Genomic DNA, 27,324 nt, shown 5'->3' with positions numbered 1-27,324 from the left:
TATATATATAATCCCTGAGAGTTCCCCCACTCTTAAAAAATACTTCTTTTCTGCCAGAATTATTTTTCTTCTCCTTAGAAAATAACATGACACACTGTGAGAGGAAGGAATCCGTATTCCACTCATGGTGGCAGAAGATTGCTTTTCTTGTGGAAATCCACCTCCTTCACACACAACACAAAAAACAACATTCTCTTTCCTCCCAAAAAGCTATCAAGGGAAACATTTTTCTCTCAGTCTGTGAGGGAATCTCGGGTCCTCCCCACAGTAAGAAATGCTAAGCCCTGTGTCAACTCAGAAAGTTGGTGTGTCTTCAAAACATTGTACCAATCCCTCTTTGAAAGAGGTTCTAATTCCAGATCAAGGCTTTCCTCTCCAGGGGGCAGTGGTGGGACAAAAAGCAGCTACCAGCCTGGGTGTTAACAACTGAGGGAGAGGACATGCTTGCTTTTTTTTTTTTTTTCCTTTTCTGAGACGAGGTCTCGCTATGTAGTTTGGCCTGGACTTGAGTTCGCTGTACAGCCCTGGTTAGCCTTGAACTTGTGGCGATTCCTCGAGTGCTGAGATTCCAGGCACGCACCACCATGCCCAGCTCCAGGACATGCATTCCTGTGTCCTATGAACCAGGTAGGGGCAGGTTGGAGGAACTTTGAGGGGGAGTTAGTGGACTCAATGTCTCAGGAAGGTAAGGGGAGGATCAAGCTGACCATAGACTCTTCTTTAAGGCCTTGTCACAGGAGTGCAAGGGAGAGAAAGTGAGGCAAGTGGGGCTTAGTACTTGCCACATGATAGATAATGTGCTGACTGAGAGGGTAAGGGAGCGGGCATTGGAATTAGGAGACCTGGCTCTCCACTGGTTAGCACTAGCCCCTCACATAATTATAATCCCCCTCTCCAGCTCTGTTTCCTCATATACTTGGCATGGTGGCACACACCTGGAATCCCAGCACTCTAGAGGCTGAGGCAGGAGGATTTCTGTGAGTTCCAGGCCAGCCTGTGCTATAAAGTGAGTTCAAGGCCAGCTTAAACTGCACTACATAATGATACCCTGATACATGCTTTATAATAACCTTTCTTTCACAGAGCTTTGGTGAAAAATCAAATGAAGGGACAGCCTGATAGCTCAGCAGACTAAAGTACCTGCTTAGGCAGAGTGAAGTGGCTAGGGTTCAATCCCCAGCATGCTGTGCAGGCCCCGCCCCCAAGGCATGCTAAATTGACATTGAGACTGGGCGTGGTTGTGGGGCATTCCTTTAATCCCAGCGCTTGGGAAGCTGAAAACAGGAGGATCACTGAGTCCGATCTACGTAGTGAGACCCTGTATCCCCTGTACTAAACCCTGTATCCCCTGTACTAAATGCATTTTTAAAAAAAATCAAATGAGACATGATCAGCTTACCTTGCTTATACAAGGCCCTAGGTTCAAGCCTCAGTGCAACTAAAACAAGATATGTTCATGGGCCAGGGAGATAGCTCAGTAGAATAAGCACTTGCCTGGCAAGTGCAGGGTCCTGAATTCAATCCCCAGTACCACAAAAAAAAAAAAAAAAAAAAAAAAAAAAAAAAAAAAGACATGCTCAAAGCCTGGTTATAGTTAGGCAAGCTGGTATAGACTATAGTCCTAGCATTCTGGAGGCTGAGTGGGAGGATTGCCCTGAGTTCCAGGACAGACTGGGCTGCATGATGAGCTCAAGGCCAGACTGACCCTGTCTTTTTTTTTTAAAGGCTGGTTGCAAACTACAGAGCACTATAGAGGAAGGTAAGATAATTTTCTAAGCACTGAGATCATGGCCTTAAGACAAACTAGCACATTTCAATGGAAGCTCTAAAAAGGCATGAGGCTGGTTCAGCTAGATGAAACTAGTACAGAAGAACTTGGTAATAATAGGGAACCAGGCATGGCAGCATACTCTTGTTATCGCAGCACTTAGGAGGTGAGGGGGATTGGGAGTTTGAGGCCAGCCTGGACTATATAGTGAGACTGTGCCTCAAAAAAGAAGGAAGGAAGGGATTGAGAGAGAGAGAACTTGGCAATAATAGGGGGCTGAAAAAAAAATAATAGGGGGCTGGCTCTCTGATGAAGCAGATAGCAGTATAAACAGCAAACTCTAAAAGATGTGGGTGGGCCGGGGATATATAGCTCAGTGGCACAAGTGCCTGCCTGGCAAGCACAAGGTCCTGAGTTCAATTCCCAGTACCAAAAAATAAAATAAAATAAAAGATATTACAAACTTGAGGCTAATCCAGTGAAGGTCAATACTCTAGGGGTCTAATCTGGGGGCAGAAAAGGCTTAGTAACAGGAATTTCTTGCATACTGTCACAATACTGGTGTTTTTAGGGCAATCAGTGGTCTTATAGATGTTTCTATGTGCAGAGATGCCAGGAGCCATGGTAAAGGGACAGATTCCACTCCTGAATGAAGAGGCTGGCTGAAATCGGGGTGTAGTCAAGGCCTCAGCCAGCTGAGTTGAGATTTCAGAGCAAGCTGCAGTATCCATAGAGAATTGGCATGGCAACCACAAACCGATTCAGATGCTCAATCAGATATCCTGGGTGCACACAGTGGGGGATAGAGGGAAATGCTTGCTCCATTTACTCATTCCACAATACTTAAATGCCAGGCCTGACCTATGGTACACAAGGGGCTGCATAATCCTACTGAACTGGGCTCACTTTGACTCCTGTACTAGGTTAGGCTAAATGTACAGGATTGAATCAGAAAAGGATTGAGGCATTCCAGAAGGAGGGGATAAAGCAGGCAGAACATACAGACACATCTGAAAAGGTGTTAGGCATCCTCAGAGTTAGACATGACCTGCTGTAGATGACTCCTGGGGTGGAGTGGATTAAGGGGAGGGGGAAAAGATAAACCATGACCAGATCGTGATGGGGCTTGTGTGTTATTAGAAGTGGTTAGTAGACATTCTAGGTACTGGAAAAATCATTAAGGGTTTTGCTTTGTTTTTTAATACTGGAGATTGTTTTCATTTGTTTATCTCTTTTTATCTTTTTCAGACAGAGCTTCACCATACAGTTCAGGCTGGCCTTGAAATCACTTTGTAGCCCAGGCTGTCCTCGAACTCCTAGTGATCCTCCTGCCTCCGCCTCCCAAGTGCTGAGATTACAGGTGTGCACCATCACTCCTGGCCGTACCAGAACTAAGCCCAGGCCTTTCATACTGAGCTACATCCTCAGCCCTTTTCTTCTAAATGTTTTTTGTTTTGTTTTGTTTTTTGGCGGAACAGGGGATTGAACTCAGGCCCTTGCGCTTACCAGGGAAGCATTTATTCCACTGAGCCATCTCCCCGACCCCTACTTCTAAATGTTAAGACAAGTTTTCACTAAATTGCTGTGGCTGGGCTTGAATTTAGGATCCTCTTGCCTTAGCCTCTCAGTGTTGGGACTACAAGCACATACTGACATGCCTGGTACCACAAAGCATTGTTGAGGAGAGGAATGATGCCTCCAGCTTTGTGTGCTTGGAAGCTCACTCTGACAACTGCACAAGAGTGGATTGGGGCTTATAAAAGACTAGATGCAGAATGGCCAGTTAAGGGGTGTCTGTGATAGCCCAAGTGGGGCCTGCAGAACCATGATAAGTGGCTGAGGAATAAGAGGCCCATCTCCTCTGTCTCACCTCCTACAACCCTCCCACCTTTCTCCCATGTATTCTTTGTTCTAGCCACAGCCCATACTCTTTCAAGACCCTGAAACTGCAGAGAACAATATCTGGGCATGATGACACATGTCTGTAGTCCCAGCACTCAGGAGGCTGAAGCAGGAGAATCAAGGCCAGGCTGGAATTCATGGTGAGACTGTCTCAAAAACATAAAAATTTTCAAAACTACAAAACAAAGGCTGGGGTTATAACTTAATGCAGAAGCCTTGAGTTCAATCCCTGGTACTGAAGAAAAAAAGAAAAAAAATCTGTATCAGAATTTGATGTCTGATGTAGTGGGGTGGGGTAAGGTGGAAAGAGGAAACCAAAGAAAATTTGCAGGTTTCCTTCCCCTCGCTAAACTGGCAAACTCCCAACTCATCATTTGTCATTTATTCTTTGAAGTCTCTGTCTTCTCTCCCCTTAGACGAACCCCCTCAGTGGCAATGAGTGCTCCCACAACTCCAAATTCCCACAGTACCTCTTAGTGGTGACAATGAGAATGCTTATCAAGTCATCCGGCAATCACTTGCATAAACCTAACACATAGGAGGTGCTTCAACAGGGGATAGTGGTACATCCTTGTAATCCTAGCTAATTAGGAGTCCAAGACAAGATGACTGTGAGTTTGAGGCCAGTCTGGGCAACTTAGTGAAACCCTGTGTCAAAATAAAAAAATAAAGGGGGTTGGGGATGTAGCTCAGTGCAAGATCCTGCATTCAATCCCCAGCACCACCCCCCAACAAATCCACAACATAGCCTGTGGACACAAGGGCTGTCGGGATGAGGGTGTAGGCAATATAGGCACATGCAGTCTTGAAAGAACACAGTACACAAGCTATGACAAGAGCAGAGAGCAGTGATGGGATCGAGTAGGGAGGGTTGTGGAAGAGACAAAGGAGACTGAGCTAACCCATGAAAGGTCTCATATAGGTGCAGAGAAGTTTGCAGAGGAGTTTGAACTCTATGGTATTAAGTGTAGGAACACTTCTGACTTAAAACTTAGGCTCCAGGGTGCACATGTGCACACCTGGTGGTACTCCATGGTAGGACACAAACCAACCAAACCATGACACTTCTAGTAGATTCATTTAGTGAGGCATACAAGAAGATTCTCAAATTGTTTGTTTTTGTGGTACCGGGGATTGAATTCAGGATCTTGTGCTTGCCAGGCAGGTGCTTACTCTACTTAGCTATCTCCCTGGCTGATTCTCAATTTGACATGGGATATCTGACCTTACACTTTGAGGCACCAGTTATTACTAGGTTAGGCTTCTCAGCCCTCCAAATATCACTCTCCCTCCTCCAGAGAAGGCAAAAGACAATTTTAACTCTTTATTTGAAACAAACAATTCCAGAGACAGAAGGTTAGTTTTGACAACTTCTCACTACAACACAAGGGCAGGCATGGCTCACTGAAGGAATAGGCCAGGAGCCTCAGAACAATATATACAATTTAAACAATGGCTAAACTGGTGACAGTTATAAAAACACAAAAAGGAGGCTGGGAAACAGCAAAGCCAACAGGGAAAGAAGTGGGTACCCCCCCCCTTGTGGGACACTAATAGTTTTCTGGGACTAGAAAGGCAAGATGGGCAAAGGAGATGTAGGCTAAAGGGGCAGGAACAACGCCCACAGTTCCTCAGACCCCATCCTGCATGACCCAGGCCCCCATAGGTGTGGCCTGGCTCTCGTGATAGGGGAGAACAAGAGCAGGGAACCCAGCCCCAAACCAAGTCAGAAGGTAGTTTTGCCTTGGAAGCTCTGTCCATGGAATTAAAGGGAAGCAGTTAAAGAGGAGCTAAGCATGTGGACACCATGGCTCATGCCAACCTAAGATGGCAGAGAGACAAACACAAACCAAGGGACAGGAGTCTACACAACAGGAGTCTGCTCCCCATACTTAAGAGTCATTCTCTGCCTTTGAGGAAAAGAAAGCATTTGGAACTCTTAAAACTGTTACACCGAGGGTTGGTGCTTACTGGGGTGAGCAGGGATGGTGGTGAGTGGGCGCCAAAACCCAATTATCTCACGGGAGGGGAAGTGTTTCTAAGCTGTGTTTTAGGCAAATGGTCCCCTTGTCACTTTCATCATTCACCTTTCAAATAAGACCCTTTCACATGGTACTGGGGAAGAGGAAGAAAGAAGCGGGCACAAGGCAGAGAAGGCAGCATTGTTCTTCCCTAGGTCAGATAGAAACGAGGGGCTTTGACTACACAGGAGGATCAGGAAACCCAAAGCCAACAGGATCACCAGAGCTACTGACACTCCATCCAGAGTCTGGCCCCTGGAGAAAGGATTTACTCTGAAGCACAAAGAAAGTGAGCCTTCTGGTTTTTGCCCATCACTGGGGAGCTGGCCCTGACACGAGGCCCTGTGGTTGTAAAGTAGTACTAAACAAGGTAAGTCAGCAGTTCCCAGGGAAGGCAGGGAATGGGCAAGTAGAAAGGGGTAGTCAGGGCCCGGCAGAATGAGTAGCACTGGTTCCTGGGCCATTCACCCTGCAGGACAGGACCACAAGATGGACACTGATATGAAAGATGGATACAGGTGGCGCATGGCCTCAGTCCAGATCTTCTTCCCCAGGACGACCCAGTTCCTCATAAATCTCCCGCACAGCCAAAATGCGATTGAGCATGCTCTCCAACATGTTACGGTCCATGGGGATCACAGAATACCAAAGAGGTGACTCAGCAATGCAGGACCGTTCAGGTTGCAGGTAGAACACATCGTTTCGAGTTCGGAGGCTTTCAGGACTACAATAGGGGGCAGGGAGAACAGACAATCAGTATGAAGGCAAAGAAGGTCCTTAGGGTCTGCGTGCTTGATGCCATCTTGAAAACCCTCTAACTTACCATTTTGAGAGATAAAACTCATAGAACTTGACAGGGCAGCGGAGGGGATTCATGCGGTTCTCACGTTGCTCTAAGATAGGGGTTTCATCTTCTCTCTTTCGTTTCCCAGTACCGGTGTCTGTAGAGGAGGAAAATGATCTAGATTCACTAAGAGTACAGACTCATGGAGAGCGTGGTGGTGCACGCTGTAATTACAGCACTTAGAAGGCTGAGACAGGAGGATCACTGCAAGTTCAAGGTTGGCCTGAACTACACAGCAAGACCCTGTCTTGAAAGACCAAAGCAAGCCAAACCAACCAACAAAAGAGTACAGACTCAACAAGCTACCATCCAGAGCATAATTCAGGATACAAGGGTAAGGTCTTGGGGCACAAAAAACAAACTCAGAAAGAAGGGAAACTGAGGATGTAGCTTAGCAATAGAGCAGTTGTTTTGTACACGCATGGTCCTATTTCTATCCTCAGCACCACAAAGATGGGTATGGGTGTGTATGTGTGTATCAGTCTCTCCAGGGCTGGAGATGTAGCTCAGGGGCAAGTGCCTGGCAAGTACGAGGCCTTGAGTTGGATTCTTGGTACAAACAAACAAACAAACCTTGAATCAGTCTCTCCACACCAACCATACACATTGTAGGGGTGCTGCTTTGCAGCGTACCCACTTTCTCATTCTTTTTTTTTTTAATTTTTTTTTTAACATTTTTATTTAGTGGGGGGGGCAGCTCAGCCCACCAGGGGGCGGGGCTGGCCGGCATGTGGTGCTGGAGGATCGAACCGTGGTCCCTGTGCTTTGCTAAGCTTGTTCCAAGTAGGTGCTTTAGACCACTGAGCCATCTCTCCAGCTCCAATTTTTTTTTTTTTTTTTGCAGAACCAGGGATTGAACTCAGGCCCTTGCGCTTGCCAGGGAAGCGCTTATTCCACTGAGCCATCTCCCTGGTCCCTCACTTTCTCATTCTTACTATCAAAAGTCTCTCTTTAAAATCTCCCCCAAGTTGATATCATAAATAGGTGACCTTAGAAACCATACAATATGGGGCCGGGGAGATGGCTCAGTAGACTACGCGCTTCCCTGGCAAGCGCAAGAGCCTGAGTTCAATCCCCAGTTCCGCAAAAAAAAAAAAAAGAAACCATACAATATAGACTGACAGGGGCCGAGGAGACAGATAGCTCAATGGAATAAGCACTTGCTTGGCACGCTCAAGGACCTGAGTTCAATCCCCGGCTCCGCAAAAAAAAAAAAAAGACTGACAAAACAGACCCTGTTGCAAGGTGGGACTTGCCTTACAGGACAGACACACACAATGCTGACTCCAACCCCCATGCATCAGTCCAGGTAGATGTGCAGATTCAGAGAAGGACCTTAGTACCCACATTCAGACAGGACACAATTCCAGGGCCAACCAGAACACAAGCCAAGATATAGTTTCTAAACCATGGAAAGCCTGCCACTCTGTTGACTCTTCCTGATACCCCAACACATCTTAGCAGCTTCCTGTATGTCCAGGCCCCCAAAACACTAAGCAAGCAAGCAAAGTGCCTTGAAATGAGGAAAGATGGGGAATAAGCAGCCAGGTGACCTCTTACTTATATGCAACAACCACTGCCTGACAGCTAGGACTGGCTGTTTTCATCTTTTCTGCACAAGCAGGAATGGAAGAAGAGAGAAGCTGGTGGCAGAAGAGGGCCAACCTGCAAAAACACCATAGCATGGTAGGAAAAGTAGAGGCGCACCAAAAGCAAAGGGCAGTGGGAACAGCATCATACCTCGCCCTTTCCTCTGCCGGACTGGGGCGTAGTAGCGGATGCTCACCACCTTAGTGGTACCTCGAGGGGTAGTACACTTGCGTGATTGCCGCACCACATTGGTGAAAGAGAGTTGCATGTGTTCTTCAGCTGTCTGCAGTCCAAAAAACTTAGTGTTGAAGAACATGAGGGTGTTGAGGAGTACAAAGGGTGAGTAGACCCCCAGCTGCTTGCACTCCCAGAGATGCTCTTCTTCCACTCGTGAGAATACTGTATCTGCAATAAGCAACAGGACAGGCTGCTCAGAACAGACTACCCAAACCCAGCTGTTTCTCCCACCCGAGTCCCGAGCATGCATACTTATTGTACATTTCTCATTTGGGTAGTGACTGCTATATATACAAGGACCTTGACACCCAGCTGTACTACACAGCAACTCAGAATTTTTATATACTTTCTACCTGCAATTGGAGTTTCTCTCATATCCTCAAGCTGTAAGCAGGTAGACATAAACCTTCAAGTTTTGAAATATCATGATTTCTTTCCATACTTACCACCCAAACTTCAGTCATCTTTTTTTGGCCCTAGAACTCTTTAGAGACTGGGGAGACAGCTCGGCAGCCTAAGCACCTGCCTGGCAAGTGCAAAGACCTGGGTTTGAGCCCCAGTACCAAATGCCATGCTGGCCTTGAAACCCTAGCGCTAAGGAGGCTGAAACAGGAGGGTCACTATGAGTCCAAGCTGCATAGGGAGACCCTGTACCAAATAAATATTAAATTTTTTTTGAAAGAGCTAACTCTTCAGAATTAGAACTTTTTTTGCTTTTATTTTTTTGAGGTAAGGTCTCACTTGTAGTTCAGGCTGGCTTTGAACTGATACATAGCTTAGGCTGGCTTCAAATTTTCAGTGATCTTCCTGCCTCAGTCTCCCAAATGCCTGGATTACAGGTGTGTGCCACTACACCCAGCCAGACCTAAATCTTGATTCCCTCAAGTTCAAGACCAGGAGCTCCTGCTCCTCCACCTCTAAACTTTGAGGCATCCAATTACATGTTCATGCCCTTGGACTTTTGATGAAAAAAAACTGTAGTTCAGTATGTAAGAAGAGAAAAAAGGGAATTTCGAAGGTTTTTAAGTCCCTGTCTCTTACTGTTAGGAAGTAGTGTGGGCTGCCAGGTACTCAGAGACTTGTTGAGTTCTTGAACGAAGGTCAGGTAGTAAAGGTCCGTGAAAATGTTCACCATGCGGTTATTTTCAAGCAAGTACTAGAGAAAGAAAAAAGACAGAAAGGCAGACTGTTTTACAGGGTAGACAATGATGCTGAAAGCTCCAGACCTGATGTCCTTGACACCAATTAGGAGACAACAGGAAATAGCTGTTTGATCAGATGACCACAGTGTTCCTATACCTCTGAAGTATGAGGCTTTGCTGGAAGAAGAGAAGTGGGCTTGGAGAAAACACTCCTCAGGAGTCCAGACATCCTTGTCAGATAATGTGTGACTGACCTCTCTCAGTGAGAACAAAACATCACCATTCCACCCAAGGAGCCCAACCCTATTCATCCCTCTCCTCTGACAATGGGGACCCACATAGCAATGAAGACTGCTTCTTAACTAACAGTCCCAGTATCAAGCTCTGATCATAGAAGTATTGACCTCTCACACCCTATTTTTCATAGGAAATTAAATCAAGCTGTCTGTTTGGTATAGAAGACCTGTGTAGTTCCAATAGGACCCTGTCTGCACCAAAGAAAGTGACGGGAAACAAGATGGTGTGCAAGGGGTACCTGTTGGATGCCAAGACACAGATAATAGATACTGTCAGGTTCATATCGTTCACCGTTGGGTCGAGTGATTTCTCTCACGAACTGAGCCAGACCATAGTTGAGCTCAGCAGCTGAGCAGGCGAGAATATCTTCTTTGATACGCATAGGTTTGGCTGCAGCGATATATAGTGGGAGCAAGTAGGATTAAGAAAACATAGCATGGAGAACTTTGCTTAGCTCCATCACCATTAACCCTTTAGGCATATTTAGCTCCTGACAAAACTCTCCAACCACAAAAACCAACTCTCAGCCTTGAACTAAGGTATCACCTCTCTTTTAGTTTTTTTTTTTTTTTTTTCTTGAGACAGGGTCTGGCTATGTAGGTACAGGCCATCCTTAAACTTGTTTGTGTAGTCCAGACTAGCCTTGTACTCACAGTGATCCTCTTGCCTCAGCCTGAGTGCTGGAATTGCAGGTATGCATCACATGTCCAGCCAGCATCTCTCTTTAAGCTAAAAATCTTTCCCATCTTCACAGGGCACCCTTATGTGACCATACCCTTATCATTCCTAGACATGTTCAGTGACTTACATCAAGCCTCTTTTCCCTTTCTCCTCCTCCTCCTCCCAGTCCTTCTTTCTTTCTCTAAATACTTACGGCCATAAGCCTCCTCCTTCTGGTCCTTCATTCTTCCCCCAGGTACTTACGGCCAAAGCGCAGTTCATCACCTTTGCTCGTTTCTCCATTGGCATATTTTGACTGCACCCAGCATTTCCAAGCATTGACACCATATGAATAGTTGAGACCAGTACAACTAGGTTGGCTGCTCATGGAATCCCGTGAACAGCTTTCAGAAAGCACCAGCCGCTTTTGACCCTGGAGTGGGAGAGAAGGGAGTGAGGTGGCAGAGGGAAGGCCAGGATCACATCCACGCTCACCACCAGGGATGCAGGATGAGGTAAGAACACAGGAAGCCTCCACAGCACAGAGCTCCAGAACAGCTCTGATAACTTTATAAATGGGGGAAACAACAAAGTTTGGCTATATCTCTATTCCTCATAGTGGAGAAGGGAGCTTAGAGATCAAATTAAGGTTGCTGTCTTAGCTATAGGTGCGCCCATCCCTCCCCTTTGGACCTCTGACCTCTTGAGGGTATAGCAGTCCCAGTCCTCACCTTCCTCATGGTTCGGGGAAGGTCTTGTTCAGCAGACACATCCTCAGGCCCCACTAGGCCACAATCAAAGAGGAAGTCCACACTAGGGTTGATATCCAAAGGATCTAACAGAATGAAAGAAGAAACTAATCTTTTAAGACCTCAGTCTTACTCTCCTATCACACCTTTGCTACTCTGCCCACTTGACTCAAGATAAGCCACTAGGACAGCTTCACTGGACTCAACTGAAAGCCACAAAGTTACACCAAAAATGTGTTCAGAGGCACAAAAAGACCAAATATAAACACAGTAGTGTAAGCACACACAGTGGGAACTGTAAACTTAAAATGCTGATGATGGTGATTTTTTTTTTAATCACAAGTAGAAGTATACTGCTGGGTGTGGTGGCACATGACTATAACCCCAGCACTCAGAAAGCTGAAGCAGGAGAATTGCTATGGGTTCCAGCCCAGCCTGGGCTACATAGTGAACTTAAGGTCAGCCTGGATTACAAAGTAAGACCCTGACTCAAAAAATACGGTAAAATAAGACAAATACAAATAATTCTACAAAGACTGTAGTTAAGAGTGGATGGGTCCTACCATCAGACCAGAGCTAATCTCAACTGTGTCTGCTTTTGAGACAGCTGCCTTTGGACTAGTCACTGGGCCTTAGTTTTCTCATCTTTAGGTGTTTTGGTTTTTTTTTTAAGTTTTAGTTTTTGTTTTTTAGACAGGATCTCACTGAGTAGTTCAGGCTGGACTTGAATTCATTATGTTGCCAGGGCTAGCCTTAAACTCTTAGTGATCCTCCTGCCTCAGTCTCCCAAGTGCTGGAATTACAGGTGCACATCACCACATCTGGCAGCTTCTTCATCTTTAAAATAGAGATAAGCTGGGCATGGGGGTACATGCCTGTAATCCTAGCATTCAAGAGGCTGAGGAAGGAGGATTAAGGCTAGCTTGGGCTATATAATTCAAACTAGCCTAGAATACACAGTGAGACTCTATCTTAACTAAAATAGTTGGGTGTGGTGGCACACACTCGTAATCCAAGCATTCAGGGGGCTGAGGTAGGAAGATTTCCATGAGTTTAAGCACAGCCTAGGCTATACAATAATTGCTAGGCCAACCTAAGCTGCAGGGAGACCCTATCTCAAACACACACACACACACACACACACACACACACACACACACACACACCTGTAAAACCAGTATATTTACTATCTCTACCACTAGTCTCTGTGAGAACCTTCTGTCTTAGGGTGAAACTAAGCACTGTTTAGGGGCATGCTCAGGGTCAAAAGGAACACTCCTTCCTTGATGACATAAATGCTTTCAATCCTACTCACTCTTGGGAAAGTCCGCCTCTAAGTCTTGACCAGGTTCATCCAAGACATTGGCCATTTTGACAGCCATAGCCAAGACGTCATCTCGGGCTGGCCCAAACAAGTCACAGTCTTCCAGAAGTCCCTCTGCACTTTGGTTGCTCACGAGATCTGGGAAGCAGAGAATTCAGCTCAGTTGCTGCATCTCTAGCCTACCACCCACACAGACTTTCAAGGTCTGATCCCAACTCTTCTCATTCTATTTGGCACCAAGTTCACCACTCTCCACCCCCTTAGGGAGATAGTAGCACCCTATCTCCAGCATCACTGCCATCCATAGAATACCACAAAGGTCAGATGAGGCTTTGTCTAACTCCTCGGCCTCTGCAATCATTTCTGCCATAGCCAGGATGTCGGCCTCCAAAGGATTGGAAGGAATCTTCACTTTCAGCTCCTCAATGGTCTCCACAATCTTGTCTGTGCTCTCCAAGGTAGTAGGCAAGAACATGGGCACAGGCACCTGGAGGCACACATCCCAAGTAAAGGCCAAGAACCATACCAAAAAATGAGAGCCAGCTGATGAGAGTAAGGGAGTGAGGTGAGTCTCAATCTCGCAGGGGCAGGGAAACTTACCGGGATAGGCATTGAGAAAGGCACCGGGACTTTCTGGCAGTACAGATGCATAGGCACTGGCACAAAGATGGGGACCGGGATGGGCAGCACGATCACCTGTGGCTTCCACTCTTCTGCTGACAAGAAAGGGGTTTTCTCAGGGCCCTTGCTAGACAGCTCATATCTGACCCCATGCCGAGCTGTCATCCCCTAAATCTCTAACATGTGCTTAACGTCAGAAAACTTCCCTTAGACCAAAAGTTGAGAGAAAACTCTGTCAAAGTACAACCATATGCATGACCTTTCAGTCATCTATGAAATGCCCGGGACACAGGGCTGAAGGCCTAGGACTTGAATACAACCTGTGGCATTAGGTATTGTGGCTAATGGCTACCTGTGGCTTACCTGTCTGACTCCCTTTGGACTTCATCTCCACCTTGCAGGAGACTCCCCGGTTCTGCATCAGCGGCTTACACATGGCCGCTTTGTTTTTGCGGGGTGTTGCAGGGGGTGGTGGGGGTGGAGGGGTTGGAACAGCTGGAGCTGACTGGGTCTTCACAGGGATCTGCAGAGACAAAGAAACATTAGTGCTGCCATTACAGTACCCTCAAGATTATCCTTCCTGTTGGCTTTTGTCCTAACCTTGCCCAAATTTCTATTTTCCTCAGGGATCTTCACTGTGTTGCTGTTCTCCACTTTGGTTTGAGAAGGTGTCTGGGACTTTGACTCAGAAGACTGGCCTGTAGATCAAAACAAATGAATGTTCTTGTTGGAGGAACTAGTTCTCAATTTTCGTCACCTCTGTCCCAGGAGAGCTTCATTAAGAGATACTCCAACTATAATTGTCAAGTCTAAGCTTTCCTTTCCTCATCAGCCCAGGACTAGCCTTCTCTGGGTTCTAGTTACAGTAGCTAAGAAGATTCTCTGTTTCTGGCTACTCAGAAGAAAGAAATACTGCATCTTCCCCCAAACTTACAAATTGAAACCTTCCATTTAGATAGTCCTCCGGAGTTCAGTATCCCTAGAATGGCGGAAGGACCAAGGTATCATCCAGAAACAGGAAGTTCTCAGTATCATTAAAGGTAGAATTTATGCGACACTTCCTTTTCTCTGAAAACCATAATCCTCATATGCCTCCTCCTCCTACCTAGCTAGGCACACACTTCATTAAAAAATGTTTCTCAAGGTATTTCAAAAGTATTGAAAAATCAGTAGACTCCAACTCCAAGAAGATTTAAACAAGATTCCTCCTGGTACCTGCAGTGTCTAGAAGTTAGAAGAGAGCATAGCACTAAGAGCTCTGGCCAGAAAGAGGTAAGAGCAATAGAGGAAGGAAAGGGCTGGGTCTAGGGTTATAGGAGTCCAGGCCAATTCAGAGTACCCCTTGTCCAGGACTTACTGTTCAAGAGGCTCTCAGGCCCACTCTGGGTGTCCAAGTTCGGTTGGTTCTGCTGACTGTAGAAGCGCAGTAGACACTGTTGGTTGCAGAAGTGACGGATCTGCCCACGCCAGTGGATGGTCTCCAGTAGCTTCCCTTGGCGCTTACAGGCATGGCACCGGGCAGCCTGAGGGTGTTGACAGGATGGTCTGACCTGCTTCTCCAAACAGTGCTGGGCCCTCTTCCCCAAGGTAAGCCCTGCTCCTCCCCTTTGGAGACTGGAGGTAGGCTTCCCTTCCTGGAGGTCCGGCCTTACTCTGGTGCCAGCACAACAGTCTCCCTCCTTTCTGACATGCCAACCCTGCTTACCTTGCAGTACCACAGCAGGTACTTGCTCTTACAGTCCTCACTGCAGAAATCCCAAGTGCTGCCATCCAGTTGCTCAGTGACTCCACGCTGACAGGTCTGGGAGCAGTAAGTACAAGTGATACAGCACAATCCCAGTTTCTTAGTGAAGTCTTGTTTGTACAGCAGCACACAGCCTGGAAAAAGAAGAGAAAAAATCATCCAGACACATGAAGATATCCACAGACCTGAAACCCAATCTTTTTAAGGCACTATACCTGAAACCTCTACATGGCTTCTAAAGCCCAAAGCCTCATGACAGATAGGGAAGAGCATCCTGAGCAGAAGGACCTGCTGGGACCACTTTCCAAACCTCGCTCCCTTCTCCAGCACTCTCCCCAGCCAAGGGGGACAGGGCCTCCACCCCTTCCCCACCTCCTTACCTTCACTGCAAAAGCTCTTCTCCACCCCACTGAACCGGAGTTTCTCATGCAGGAGTTTCTCCTGCCTGCAGTGCTCACACTGGGATACCACACCCCGAAGCCGCTTGAAGTCCTCACAGCAATCACGGCAACAGAACTGGAACACCTGGTCCTGAGGGGCACAGGGCAAGGAGGGCAGAATTGGAACATCTGAACCTGGTGGGATCCAAGTGAAAGGGTTCCTTCAGACATGTGGCAAGACGTGGGTGGGGGTGGAAGGGGCTTACCTGCCAATCCAAGACCTCAGGCTTGCCACTGAAGAGGCTGTGGCAGTAGTGACAGCTCAGGTGAATGCCCCCCTCAGGGCTTGCACGCTGGAGGGAAGAAGACAAGTAAGGGAAGGCTAAGATGTGTGTAGTGCTGGTGGAGAGGGCAGCCAGGCTTATTCTTTGCTCTCTCCGGGCCTACCTACCCCAATTCTTCTACCCTCTGTCTGACACCACACCCTTTATCCCTGGTCCAGGGTCTGGAGTACCTGGAACTTGGTCCAGCAGCTGGGGCTGCAGAACTGGTACACTGTGCGGTCAACCTTGTTGTAGTAACAGGGGTCAGAAAGGCTGCGGCGGCAGAAGCTGCAGGGTCGGGGAGGGCCTGGGGCAGAGAGAGAGAGAAAGAGACAGAGAGACAGAGACAGAGAATGAGAGAGAGAGGAAGAGAAAGAGAGAGGAAGAAAGCACACAGAAGGTGTAAGGCAGTGCAGAAATGGAACAGAAAATCCATGGGAAGATGTAGTTGGGGCTGAGGTCGGGCAGCGGGGATTGCTTTAAAAGAGGGGATTATGAGAGGTAGAAGGAAGGCCAGCAGGGGTCTCAGAGAAGAAGGCTTTGCACCTACCAGTGAGCCCTGCCTGCTTCAGTTTGTAAGAAGTGGTACAGCACAGGGAACAGAACAAGCTGGTCTTGCCATTACGATCCACATGTGATAGCATCTCAAAGTTCTTACACAGGGTCTTGCACCAGACACATGGGTACACACGTGTGTTTTTCTGTGAGGATGGGGAAGGAGAGGCTGAGGCTGGATTTGTCCCTTCACTTTTATTTCTTAAATTTTTTAAACATGAAATAGTTCAGGCATACAAAAAAGAATAGGTGATGATATAACAAAGACCTGTGTGTCCACCAGCCAGCTTCAAAAATAAAACATAACAGATACAATTGAAACCCCCTTTATTTGTTTTATTTCTCCCAGCCCTCGACCCATCAGGCACCTTTATTTATCACCCAAGAGCCACACCCCCTTCCACAACCCTCTAAAGCACTACTCCCTCGGCCCCACCTTCTTGTATGCCCCCAAGCATGTTGTGTTGCAGAACCGCTTTTGTTGGCCCTCGTGGAACAGCAGCTCGGGGCCAGGACTCCCGGTCTTGGTATAGATGTAAGCCCCGCACTGGTCACAACAGTTGGTTTTCAGTCCCTTGTTGGCCCGGAATTTGGAGAAGCAAGAATCGCTGCAGAGCCGGTGCACCACGCTGCCATTGCTGACCTCATGCAGGACCTGCCACACACACACACACACACACCCTGAGCCAGGGCCTGGCCACCACCGCCCACCCCGATACAAGGACAGCCCCCCACCTCACCCTAGACCTTCACAGCAGACAGTAGGCCCAGGGACCCCCCAACCTGTGCATCAGGCTGCCGACTTGATGGTGAGGTCCTGGGAAGCCAGCTGCATACATCCTGGAGAAGCTCTATCCTTGAATATGCTCCCTTATGATGGCTGCCTCCCCCCCCCCAACCCCTTGTCCACAGGGTCTGGCCCCTGCAGCCCCAGAACTGGAGGGGCAGGTCAGGGCTGGCCAGACTCTGTAAATAAGCTTCACTGAGTGCCTCACCTCTCCAGTCTTCTGGCATATGCTGCAGCGAGTGGCATCAGCCGGATCCCCAGACTGGGGAATTGGGCGCTGCTGCTGGGCCTCATACAGAGAGAGACAGACAGATGTGCAGAACTCATGGAAGGAGCTTCCTGAACCAGTCTGTGCCACGACCGACTCCTTGGTGTTCCAGATCTCCCTAGGCATAGGAACAGGTTTGAATATCTACTTAGGACCACTTTCTTAGGTCAATCATCCCCTGGGACAGATGACCATAGAAAAAATAATCCTCCTTTTCCTTAATTGCTCTCTCCTAGCTCCATGCTGCTGTGTTCTTACCAACACTATCTTACCCACTACTCCCACCCTGATCCCTGCTTCCCCAATCCTAAGATTCTCACGCACTTCTTGCAGAAGGTACAGGTCTTTTTGCCTGAGGGCTTCTTGGAAAAAGTAGTGAGACAAGATGAAGAGCAGAAGAGCTGCGGCAGGCCCTTGCGCTGATAGGCGGTCTGCCCCTTCTGCAGCGGTGTTCGGCAATGTGCACAAGTCATCTTGGTGCCCATTGAAGAGCGCCCAGACCTTTGTGCCACACTTGAGCGTAGGGACATTCGAGGAGAACGCCGGGGCCGGAATGGCACAAAGTCCTCATCATTGGGATCATCTACCATGGCATCAGAATCCTCGTCTGACACTGGAACTGATGAAGCGGAGGGGGGGGGGTGAGTGAGAAAAGGCTGCCAGACCAAGCTGCCAGCCACCTGATGACCAGACTAAAAGTTCAGTCCTGATCCTGGGATCCTTCCCCTTCCCCCCCATTTATATCAGTATCTTCAGCCACTGGTATCTCTGGCCCTAGATTTCTTGGTAATCTAGGGAGGGGAATGGAGGGGCTCTAGGAGAGAAGACTGGGAATAGGGATGGCACAGCTTAAACAGAGAACTGTCCATTCTTACTGATCTTGTTTTCAGTCTCCTCTGCTACCTCTGGTTCCCATGACAACCCACAGCAGAGATAGACACTTCAAGCTCTGCATGGAAAGGCACTACTGGAGCTGGAAGATATATGCCTTTCCATATCCCACCTTTGGCTCTTCACACCCAGAATTCCCCGGCCATATTTTCTCAAATCCTACTCACTGCTCTCAGTGGAATCCACAACCTCAGGTTTTGGAGGCTCTGCTCTTCTAACGCGCTCGCTTCTCTTCTGTACCTTGGAAACATGGGGAGGAAAACTGACACCAGGGCCAGGCTAACAAAAATACAGGGAGTGGGGGGGGGAGCGGAGGTTTAGAAGAAGGGAGTAGTAAATGAGAGTGGAGACCCTTGGCCCAGCCCTTAGGAGGGGAGAAAGGAGGCCTGACTTTCTTAAGAAGCAGCAGACACAAGAGCTCCCTCCCTCTAACACTCCTTATAGACATTCTTCACAGAACATCTAGGAGAGAAAATAAAGCGTCTGTCCTTCCTAGAGCTGTAGGGGGAACCAGATTCCTTCCAATCCCCCCCCCCTCACCCTCTCAGGTGGCTTCTCAATCGCCTTCCCAGTCAGGCCATCTCCTGCAAAGGAAGAAGATACCCTAAATCTTGAGCCTGCCCTTCACCCCTTCCCAGGCCCAAACCCATAATGCAATCCATTACTAGGAAAGAACCTGACTCAAAACTGCAAGCAGGAAAACTTGAGTGCCTGTGGCTTCTTGGGGCCCCTCTCCGGGTTACCTCAGGACACTGTACTATAGAGGGTGGTCTTGCAGACATTCTCCAATTTAAATAAATCCCACCCTTTTCACTAGATTTCTGTCCTAGTTATCGAGAATTAAGGAAACACAGGTAATACAGCTTTCAAGGAGAATTTATATCTTACCAAGAAAAACAAATGCAACTACCCATAGGAAGAGAGGAAAAAAAGCATCAATGTATGGGCAGATTCTCTTGGACTTGGGTGGTTATATAAATCACAAGACCCCAGTCACAATCTGAAGAGAGGACATCACTAGGCAAAGCAGGAGCATTAGGCTGTCCTTTCCCTATCAGATACAATCCTAGGCCCTGCATTCTAACATTGCCCTGTAAGTAGGCTGTTAGGGGCTCCAGAACCTAGTTACCGTTCTTCCATTCCAGACACCCCACTCCCATCTAGAACCAAACAGCTATAAAGATCTTAGGGCCAAGAAGGTTAAGTGTCCTCTCACAAATTCTGAAGGAAAGACCCCAGCTCCAAAAGCCTACTGAGTTATGAAAAGAGAACCTCTATCATCAAACCCATTCCTCCCCAATGCCCCGAGCTTCCCCCACTCTTATTTTCCTTAGTCTTCACCATGCCCTCTCACTCCTCCTTCCCAAACCCCAACTCCTTCCACATACTTTTCTACTCTTTATCTCTCCTCACCCCTCCCCAACGCACATAGCCACCCCTCCTTACCTCCACCCTCTCCCTAGCCCTGATTCTCCAGATGATTAGACAACCTACCTGGCAAGGATGGATGGGCAGCGGGGCTAGAAACCCCAGGCTTGGTCTGAGAATTGCTGATTCCATCCCCCAGAGTCTCTCCCACTGAAGGACTAGGGGGGCCATTTGGGCTCTGTGGCTGCCCTTGGGGAAGCTCCTCCTCCTGCCTAGGGGAGCCCCTTTTCCTTGTAGCTATGGAAGTTGTCTCCTCCTCTTCAATATGTGAGGACTGCAGAGTTATTGGAGAATCTGGAGCCAAAGGTTCTAGTAGCCCCTCGGGTGAAGAGGGATTTGCCCTAGCCCCAGAATCAGGTGGTACCACCTCAGGGGTCTGGCCCCTTTGTCCAGGCTCCAGGGTCTGATTCCCTGAATCCCATGCAAGGGTCCCCTCAGGACCATGATCCACATCTGGGGGAGAAGGGGCTTTATAGAGCAGCCCCCCCAGCCCCAGAAGCTCAGTGGCTCCATCCAGGATTACTCCAGGGTCTTTTTCCAGGCCAGCAGGGGTATCAAGCAGGTCCAGGGCTCCTGAGGATGGAGAAGGACCAGGGGGGGCCCATCCTCGAGTTGGGGCAGTCTGGGATTCCAGCAGATCCTCTCCGAATTCCATGTCTACTGGAAGGTCTCCAGCCAGGGGCTTCTCTGGCAGGGTCAATGGGTCAAATGGACTGGGGAAATCACCCGGGTCCATGAGGAAGGCTGGATATGGGCTGCAGATTAGGAGTAGAAGAGGGGGCAGCAGAGGTGGTCTAAGCCATAATTCCTTCTTACATAGGCTTTGAGACACACCCCATCATCCACTCGGATTTCTCCTTAACAGTCCCCCCCCCCAGGCATTTCCACAGGCTTTGGTCCTAATGACCACTCCCCCCCCCCATACACACACATACAGCGCCCTCTGTGGGGAGTGGCTTTCCCCGCCCTGGCCCCGTGCCCACGCTCGTCAGGCAGTCAGTCAGTCGGTCGTTTCAAACACCCCCCCTCCCCGCGCCCCGCGCAACTCCCAATTCCCCTCCCCCCTTACCTTTCAACCTCCCCTCAACTCGGGCTGAACGCCCCCTCAGAGTCTCCAAGGGCCGTCGCCACCACAAGCCTTTCCCGCCCCCGCGACCTGTTTCCAGTCTTCCTCAGGCTTAGTGCCCCCCAACACCCGGCTCCTCAGTCCTTCCCCATCCTGTCTACACCCCCACCTCGCGTTACAAGGTCCTCCCACGGCCCTTCCCCCGCCTCCACAAACTGCCCTTCCTCACCATTTCCCCCCTTAGTTACCTTTCAGGGTAGCCCACTTCCCAGTTCCGTCCCCCTTTCCCATTTCTCCCCCAGTTTTCCCCTCAGTTGCCCACCCCCCACCTCAGGCATTTACAGGAAGACATTTTGGAGCTACGATTTCTCCTCAGACCCCCCTCCCGGCTATTTCGAGATCCCGCCTGCAGGTTCGGTTCGGCTTGACCATGCCCGACCCCTACCTGCGGCAGGGTTAGTGTAACGGCTACAAGCCTAGAACTGCAGACAGCGACGGCCCCGCGCTCCTTCTCCACCTCCCTCCCTAGCAGCCTGGACAGGGGTCGCGGCCCCTTTAAATGGCAGCGCCGCTCACGGCGCCCAGCGCTCTGCAGCAGGCGGGCGGGCGGCGCCAGCGACCAAGCCCATTGGCTGGCTCGGGGAGGGGGCTCGCGAGACAGCCCCGGCCCCCGGCGCGAGACTCCGGGCCCGGCGGCGGCCTGGAAACTGCGGAGTGGAGCGCCGCCACTGGAGAGGGAGCCGGAGCCCCCGCCCGGGGCCCCGTTAGTTGAGGAGGAAAAGATAGCCTCTGGAGCTTTGAAACTCGCCCTGAAAAAGGCGGCGCCTTCTTTCCTCCGAGAGGCCTAGTACTCCAAAAACACAAGAAATAAGACCTACGCACCTGCCTCCCTTACCTGGCTCAACAGTCTGGCCCCCGTCACACCCGTGCCCGCCCTACCTCCTAGTTCCCTCTCCACCCGCGATCCCCTCCTCTCATTCAAATGGTTCCTGGTCCCCTCCCCCCCCCGTGTCTCTCTTCACTTCCCACTCGTGTTCAGCCCCCCCCCGGGCGTCCGCCCCACTCAGCAGTCCCTACCTACGCCATGCAGCAGGCGCCTGCCAAGATTACCCTTCCCCCATCCCCACCTCTCTGTGGCCCGCCCCCTGAGCGACTGTTGGGGTTGTGACAGTGGAGAATGGGGGAAGCGGGGACCCAACCCTCACGTGCCCCACCTCCCCTTTTTCTGCAGCCTCAGGCTCCCATAAACAGTCTGAGAGTCAGAGTTATGGGTGTCTTAAGCTTGCTGTCCAGACACCCAAGGCGGGTTCAATGGCTCTGGATCGGTGACAACGCCAGTGCAGTAGTCTTTACTGTCTGATGACCCCCAGACCACTTTCTGGAAAGGTAGCCCCAGTCCCTAAACGTTTTTGTGCTAAGTTGTGGGACCTCCTCCCTGAGTCTTCCTGGAGGAGCTCCCTACATTATCCCTTCTGTAGTTTTTCTTATAAGGGCCAAGAGATCAGCTCATGTCCTCTCAATTTCTGTCTCTGCCCCCCCCTTCCTTCTCTCCCTCTCCCCTTTTCCTCTCCTCCCCTCGTTCTGCCCTAGTCTCTTTTCTTCCTCTTTTTCTTTCTTCTCCTCTCTCTGTCTCTCTTTGTTTCTATCTCTCTCCCTCTCTCCATCTCTATGTCTCTGTCTCCCACTGTCTCTTTTTGTCTCCATCTCTCTGGTCTCTCTGCCTCTCAGGCAGGAGCAGGCAGGTGCTAACACACTCAGGCTCCCCATCCTGGATGGTCCTCAGTATGTGGGTGTGTTTGAGGTGAAGGCTAGAGAAGTAGGGAAGCGGTAGGGACCACTAATATTATGCCTACTGGCTTTAAAAACTACGCACCAGGCTTCACCCTCGGTCCTCGCTCATACATAGGTGAGCACATTTTAAGTCCTGCTCTCCACGTTCCCACCCCAGTCCCTACAGGCTGCGCAGCATTTAGTAAAGGAGATATGAGGCCCAGCAACAACAGAATCCCCTTTGGAACCTGTAGATTTGGTGTCCGGTGCCCACTCTACCCTGCCTCTTTGCCTCTAGCATTTCCTCCTCCCACACTAAGCCTTCCCTAGCCTTGTAGCCTTGGGAGTTTTAACGTCCCCTTCTCATTCACATTTCCAGAAACCTTATCTTTTCTAACTACCCCCAGAGCCTTGCAGTTATCTTTGTTCTTCTCTGTTGTATGTGGGCAGAAATGCAATTTTTTCCCCCCAAAAGGTTTCTTAAGTTTAGCTTTCACTGGATTTTAGTTAGTGGTCTGTATACACCTCCCACCTCTGCTTATCTCTATCCTCTGCCTCCCTTTGCGTTTTCTGCTAGTTCCATCTCAGTTGGGCCACCTAAAGTACCACCTTAAGGCATTACCTGTTGTACTCAACACATCCTTGGATCCTTGGCCACTCTGTTCTAAGGCACCTATCACTAAATGACTTCAAGTCGAGGGGAGACAGCTGAGAGAGGGTAAATGACATATTAATTCTAGAGACAAGGCTGGGCAATCTCTGCCTCTGTCTCATTTCAGGTGACACACACCTGAAATCCCAGCACTCTGGAGACTGATGCAGGAGAATTGCTGTGGGTTACAGGTAGCCTTGGGCTACATAGTGAGTTTAAGGCCAGCCTGAATTACAGAGGGAGAACCTTTACTTTTCAAAAAAGTAAAGTAAGGGCTGGAGATATAACTTAGTGGCACAGTGCCTGCCTGGCAAGCACAAGGTCCTGAGTTCAAGTCTCAGTACCCGTCCCCCCAAAAAGAAGTCAAAAAAACTAAAGTAAAATAAAATAATTCTAGAGATAGTATAGTTAAGAGTGGATGGGTCCTACAGTCAAGTCAGACAAGAGTTCTAATCTCAACTGTGCCTGCTTTTGAAAAGCTGACTTTGGACAAGTCCCTGGGCCTTAGTTTTCTCATCTTTAAGGGTGTGTGTGTGTATGTGTGTGTGCACATTTTTATTTTATTTTATTTTTTTAAATTTTATTTATGTGTGTGTGTGTGTGTGTGTGTGTGGCCAGCTCAGCCCACCCGGGGGCGGGGCTGGCTGGCATGTGGTGCTGGGGATTGAACCGCGGTCCCTGTGCTTTGCTAAGCTTGTTCCAAGTAGGTGCTTTAGACCACTGAGCCATCTCACCAGCCCTGTGTGCACATTTTTAATCTTTTATTTGGTACAGGGTCTCATGCAGCTTGGACTCATAGTGATCCTCCTGTCTCAGCCTTCCCGGTGTTGGGATCACAACAGTGAATATATGTTGGTGTATATTAGTCAAACACAACATACAATACCAAGAATGAACCCTAATGTGAGCCCTGACCTTTAGTAATGATGTGTTATTTTTTTTAAAGGAAAAAGTACGTACGTTTATTTTACACAGTTGGGTGAAAAATAAATTTGAGAGAAAGTAAGATAAAATTTAATATGGTCTCATACGCCCTGAAGGAGGTGGTGCCCGATTTGGAGGGGTAATCGCTATGTCCAAGTAATCGCCTATTTGGAACTTCTGTGACTGCAGAGTCATGGAATCATCCGTCCCCTTTCTGCCAGACATGGTGCTGCCAATCTCCTTAACTCGATAGCCAGGTCTTTTAAGATCCATGAAAACAATTGCAAAATTGAAGTGTGTGCCCTTCTTTCTAGCTTCTGGGTAGACTTCTTTTACTAAGTTAGTTAGTTCTTTCAAAGTTGCATCCATCCAGGTGTAGATCTGCAGCTCGCTGGACGGGACGTTGCCGCGGGAGAACTCGTCCATACGGTGGTGCCGACCGTTGGTGGTGGTGAACACCCTGAGCAGCAGCGGACATGTCTTCTCGCGGTCAATTGGCTTCTCTGGCTCTTTCTTAATTTCCTCCTGAGTAACTCGCGACTCCACCGCCATCTTCTTACTCCTGCCCGCCAGACGCTCCAATGATGTGTTATTGTAGGATCATAAATCATAACAAATGTACCACTCCAATAGGCAGAAGAGGCTATGGGGAGCAGAGGCTATAGAACTTTATGTGCTTTCTGCACATTATTATCATTATTAATTTTGAGACACGATGTCTATACCGTTCAAGGTGGCCTTGTGCTCACTTTTGGAGTCCCCAGACTGGTCTCGAACTCACAGAGATTCTGCTGGCTCAGTCTCCCGAGTGCTGGGATTACAGGCGTGCACCACTGTGCCTGGACATCCGGGTCCTAGACAGTGCACGCGGGCATGCAGAGCCTAGATGACACCTCTCGGGGCATTCCAGTCCTAGACAGCTTAGACAGTGCGCCTGGCTTCCGGGTTCTAGATAGCGCGCCGGGCATCCGGGGCCTAGATAGCACACACGGGCATCTGGGTCCTAGACAGCATAGATGGCGCACCCGGGCATCCGGGACCTAGATGGTGCACCCGAGCATCGGCGGCCTAGATGACACACCCATGCATCTGTGTCCTAGACAATATAGATGGTGCGCCCGGGAATCTGGGTCCTAGACAGCACACACAGGCATCTGAGGCCTAGACAGTGTAGATGGTGTACCCGGGCATCCGGGACCTAGATGGTGTGCCTGGGCATCCGAGTCCTAGACAGCATAGATGGTGCTCCCGGACATCCGAGGCCTAGACAGCATAGACGGGTGCACCATCTACACTGTCTAGGCCTCGGACGTCCGGGCGCGCTGTCCACACTCCCTAGGCCCCGGATGCAGTGCGCCCGGGCATCTGGAGCCCAGATGACACGTCCGGGGATCCAGGTCCTAGACAGTGTAAATGGCGCGCCCAGGCATCCGGGGGCTAGATGGTGCACCCAGCCATCCGGGGCCTAGATTGCACACGTGGGCATCTGGGTCCTAGACAGCGTAGACGGCACACCAGGGAATCCGGGGCCTAGACAGTGTAGCTGATGCGCCCGGGCATCTGGGTCCTAGAGAGCACACACGGGCTTCCGGGGCCTAGCCAGTATAGTTGGTGCGCCCAGGCATCCGGGGCCTAGATGGTGCACCCCGGCATCTGGGGCCTAGATGGTGTGCCCGGGCATCCGGGTCCTAGACAGCATAGACGGCGCACCTGGGCATCCCAGGCCAAGATGGCACTCCCATCTCTGCTGTCTGGGCTCCAGATGTACGGGCATGCCGTCTACACTGTCTAGGCCCCAGATGCCCGGTGGCACCATCTACACTGTCTAGGCCCCAGATATCCAGGCGTGCCATCTACACTGCCTAGGCCCCGGATGCCCGCATGTGCTATCCAGGCGCCAGATGTCCGGGAGCACCATCTAGGCCCTGGATACAGTGCGCCCGGGCATCCGGGGCCTAGATGACAGGCCCAGGCATCCGGATCCTAGACAGTGTAGATGGTGCGCCCGGGCACCTGGGTCCTAAACAGCGTAGACGGCCCGCCCGGGCATCGGGGGCCTGATGCCGCGCCCGGGTATCCGGGGCCTAGAGAGCACATGTGGGCATCCGGGTTCTAGACAGTGAAGACGACGCACCAGGGAATCCAGGGCCTAGATGTTGCACCAAGGCATCCGGGTCCTAGACAGTGTAGATGGTGTGCCCGGGCATCTGGGTTCCAGAGAGCACATGCGGGCATCCGGGGCCTAGACAATGTAGACGGTGCGCCTGGACATCCGGCGGGGCCTATACAGTGTAGATGGTGCGCCCAGGCATCTATGTCCTAGACAGCGTAGACGCGGGCGTGCCCGGGCATCTGGGGCCTAGATGACATGCATGGGCATCTGGGACCTAGATGGCACGCCCGGGCATCAGGGGCCTAGATAGCACATGCGGGCATCTGGGTCCTAAACATCTTAGATGGCGCGCCCGGGCATCCAGGGCCTGATGCCGCCCCCGGGCATCTGGGTCCTAGAGAGCACACTCGGGCATCCGGGTCCTGGACAGTGAAGATGGCGCGCCAGGGAATCCGGAGCCTAGACAGTGTAGATGGTGCGCCCTGGCGTCCGGGTTCTAGACAGTGTAGATGGCGCGCCCCGGCATCTGTGTCCTAGATAGCGTAGACGGCGCGCCCGGGCATCCGGGGCCTAGATTGTGCACCCGGCCATCCGGGGCCTAGATGACACGCACGGACATCTGGAGCCTAGATGGCGCACCCGGGCATCCGGGGCCTAGATACCACATGCGGGCATCTGGGTCCTAGATAGCTCAGACGGCGCGCCCGGGCATCCGGGGCCTGATGCCGTGCTTGGGCATCTGGGTCCTAGAGAGCACACGCGGGCATTCTGGTCCTGGACAGCGAAGACGGCGCACCAAGGAATCCGGGGCCTAGATGTGGCGCCAGGACATCCGGGGCCTAGACAATGTAGATGGTGCGCCCGAGCATCTGGGTCCTAGAGAGCACACGTGGGCTTCCGGGGCCTAGACGTTGTAGATGGTGCGCCCAGGCATCTGGGTCTAGACAGTGTAGACGGTATGCCCAGATATCCAGGGCCTAGACAGTGTACATGGTGCGCCCGGGCATCTGGGGCCTAGATGGTGTACCCGGGCATCCGGGGCCTAGATGACACGTCCAGGCATCCGGGACCTAGATGATACATCCGGGCATCTGGGGCCTAGATTTTTGCAGCCGGGCATCCGGGGCCTAGATAGCATACGCGGGCATCCAGGTCCTAGAGAGCAAAGACAGCACGCCAGGGTATCCGGGGACTAGATGGTGCGCCCGGGCATCCGGGTCCTAGACAATGTTGATGGTGCACCCAGGCATCTAGGTCCTAGAGAGCAC

General features: G+C 50.2%; 1 protein-coding gene and 1 pseudogene across 5 annotated transcripts; both read right to left on the bottom strand.

Moving 5' to 3' along the window:
* Positions 1-4,979: 4,979 nt before the first annotated feature.
* On the bottom strand, positions 4,980-21,716 carry Zmym3 (zinc finger MYM-type containing 3). 5 transcript variants are annotated; one of them, XM_004646790.1, is made up of 25 exons: positions 21,043-21,202; positions 19,598-20,286; positions 18,644-18,687; positions 18,271-18,337; positions 17,537-17,831; positions 17,153-17,330; positions 16,594-16,812; positions 16,153-16,303; positions 15,794-15,909; positions 15,546-15,632; positions 15,280-15,430; positions 14,861-15,033; positions 14,513-14,678; positions 13,756-13,853; positions 13,519-13,678; positions 13,135-13,247; positions 12,847-13,021; positions 12,526-12,672; positions 11,193-11,296; positions 10,726-10,894; positions 10,040-10,191; positions 9,404-9,518; positions 8,276-8,530; positions 6,515-6,632; positions 4,980-6,415 (listed from the first exon to the last, which is right to left on the bottom strand). In XM_004646790.1, the coding sequence occupies exons 2-25, from the start codon at positions 20,265-20,267 to the stop codon at positions 6,223-6,225; spliced, it is 4,116 nt and encodes a 1,371-aa protein (XP_004646847.1). In that variant the 5' UTR covers positions 20,268-20,286; positions 21,043-21,202; the 3' UTR covers positions 4,980-6,222. The 5 variants fall into 5 exon arrangements, with proteins under 5 accessions (XP_004646847.1, XP_023562865.1, XP_023562864.1 ...); XM_023707097.1 differs by having other exon boundaries at positions 4,981-6,415; positions 18,271-18,343; positions 21,043-21,165; XM_023707096.1 differs by lacking the exon at positions 21,043-21,202 and adding an exon at positions 21,675-21,716 and having other exon boundaries at positions 4,989-6,415; positions 13,135-13,250; positions 18,271-18,343.
* Positions 21,717-23,960: 2,244 nt separating this feature from the next.
* On the bottom strand, positions 23,961-24,513 carry LOC101565356 (annotated as a pseudogene).
* Between the last annotated feature and the right edge of the window lie 2,811 nt (positions 24,514-27,324).

Source organism: Octodon degus, unplaced genomic scaffold (assembly GCF_000260255.1).
Source record: "Octodon degus isolate 3935 unplaced genomic scaffold, OctDeg1.0 scaffold00280, whole genome shotgun sequence".
Taxonomy (NCBI): domain Eukaryota; kingdom Metazoa; phylum Chordata; class Mammalia; order Rodentia; family Octodontidae; genus Octodon; species Octodon degus.
This window is presented reverse-complemented; position numbering and strand designations above follow the sequence as displayed.

What these genes read in the sequence shown, in the direction of transcription:
- Zmym3 (XM_023707096.1), bottom strand. Translation starts at nt 20,267, where the DNA reads ATGGACCCGGGTGATTTCCCCAGTCCATTTGACCCATTGACCCTGCCA. An exon ending in AGAGGCGGACTTTCCCAAGA is followed by an intron (nt 11,297 to 12,525) that starts GTGAGTAGGATT and finishes TCATTCTGTTAG; the next exon opens with ATCCTTTGGATATCAACCCT. An exon ending in CCGGCAGAGGAAAGGGCGAG is followed by an intron (nt 6,633 to 8,275) that starts GTATGATGCTGT and finishes CCTCCTCTACAG; the next exon opens with ACACCGGTACTGGGAAACGA.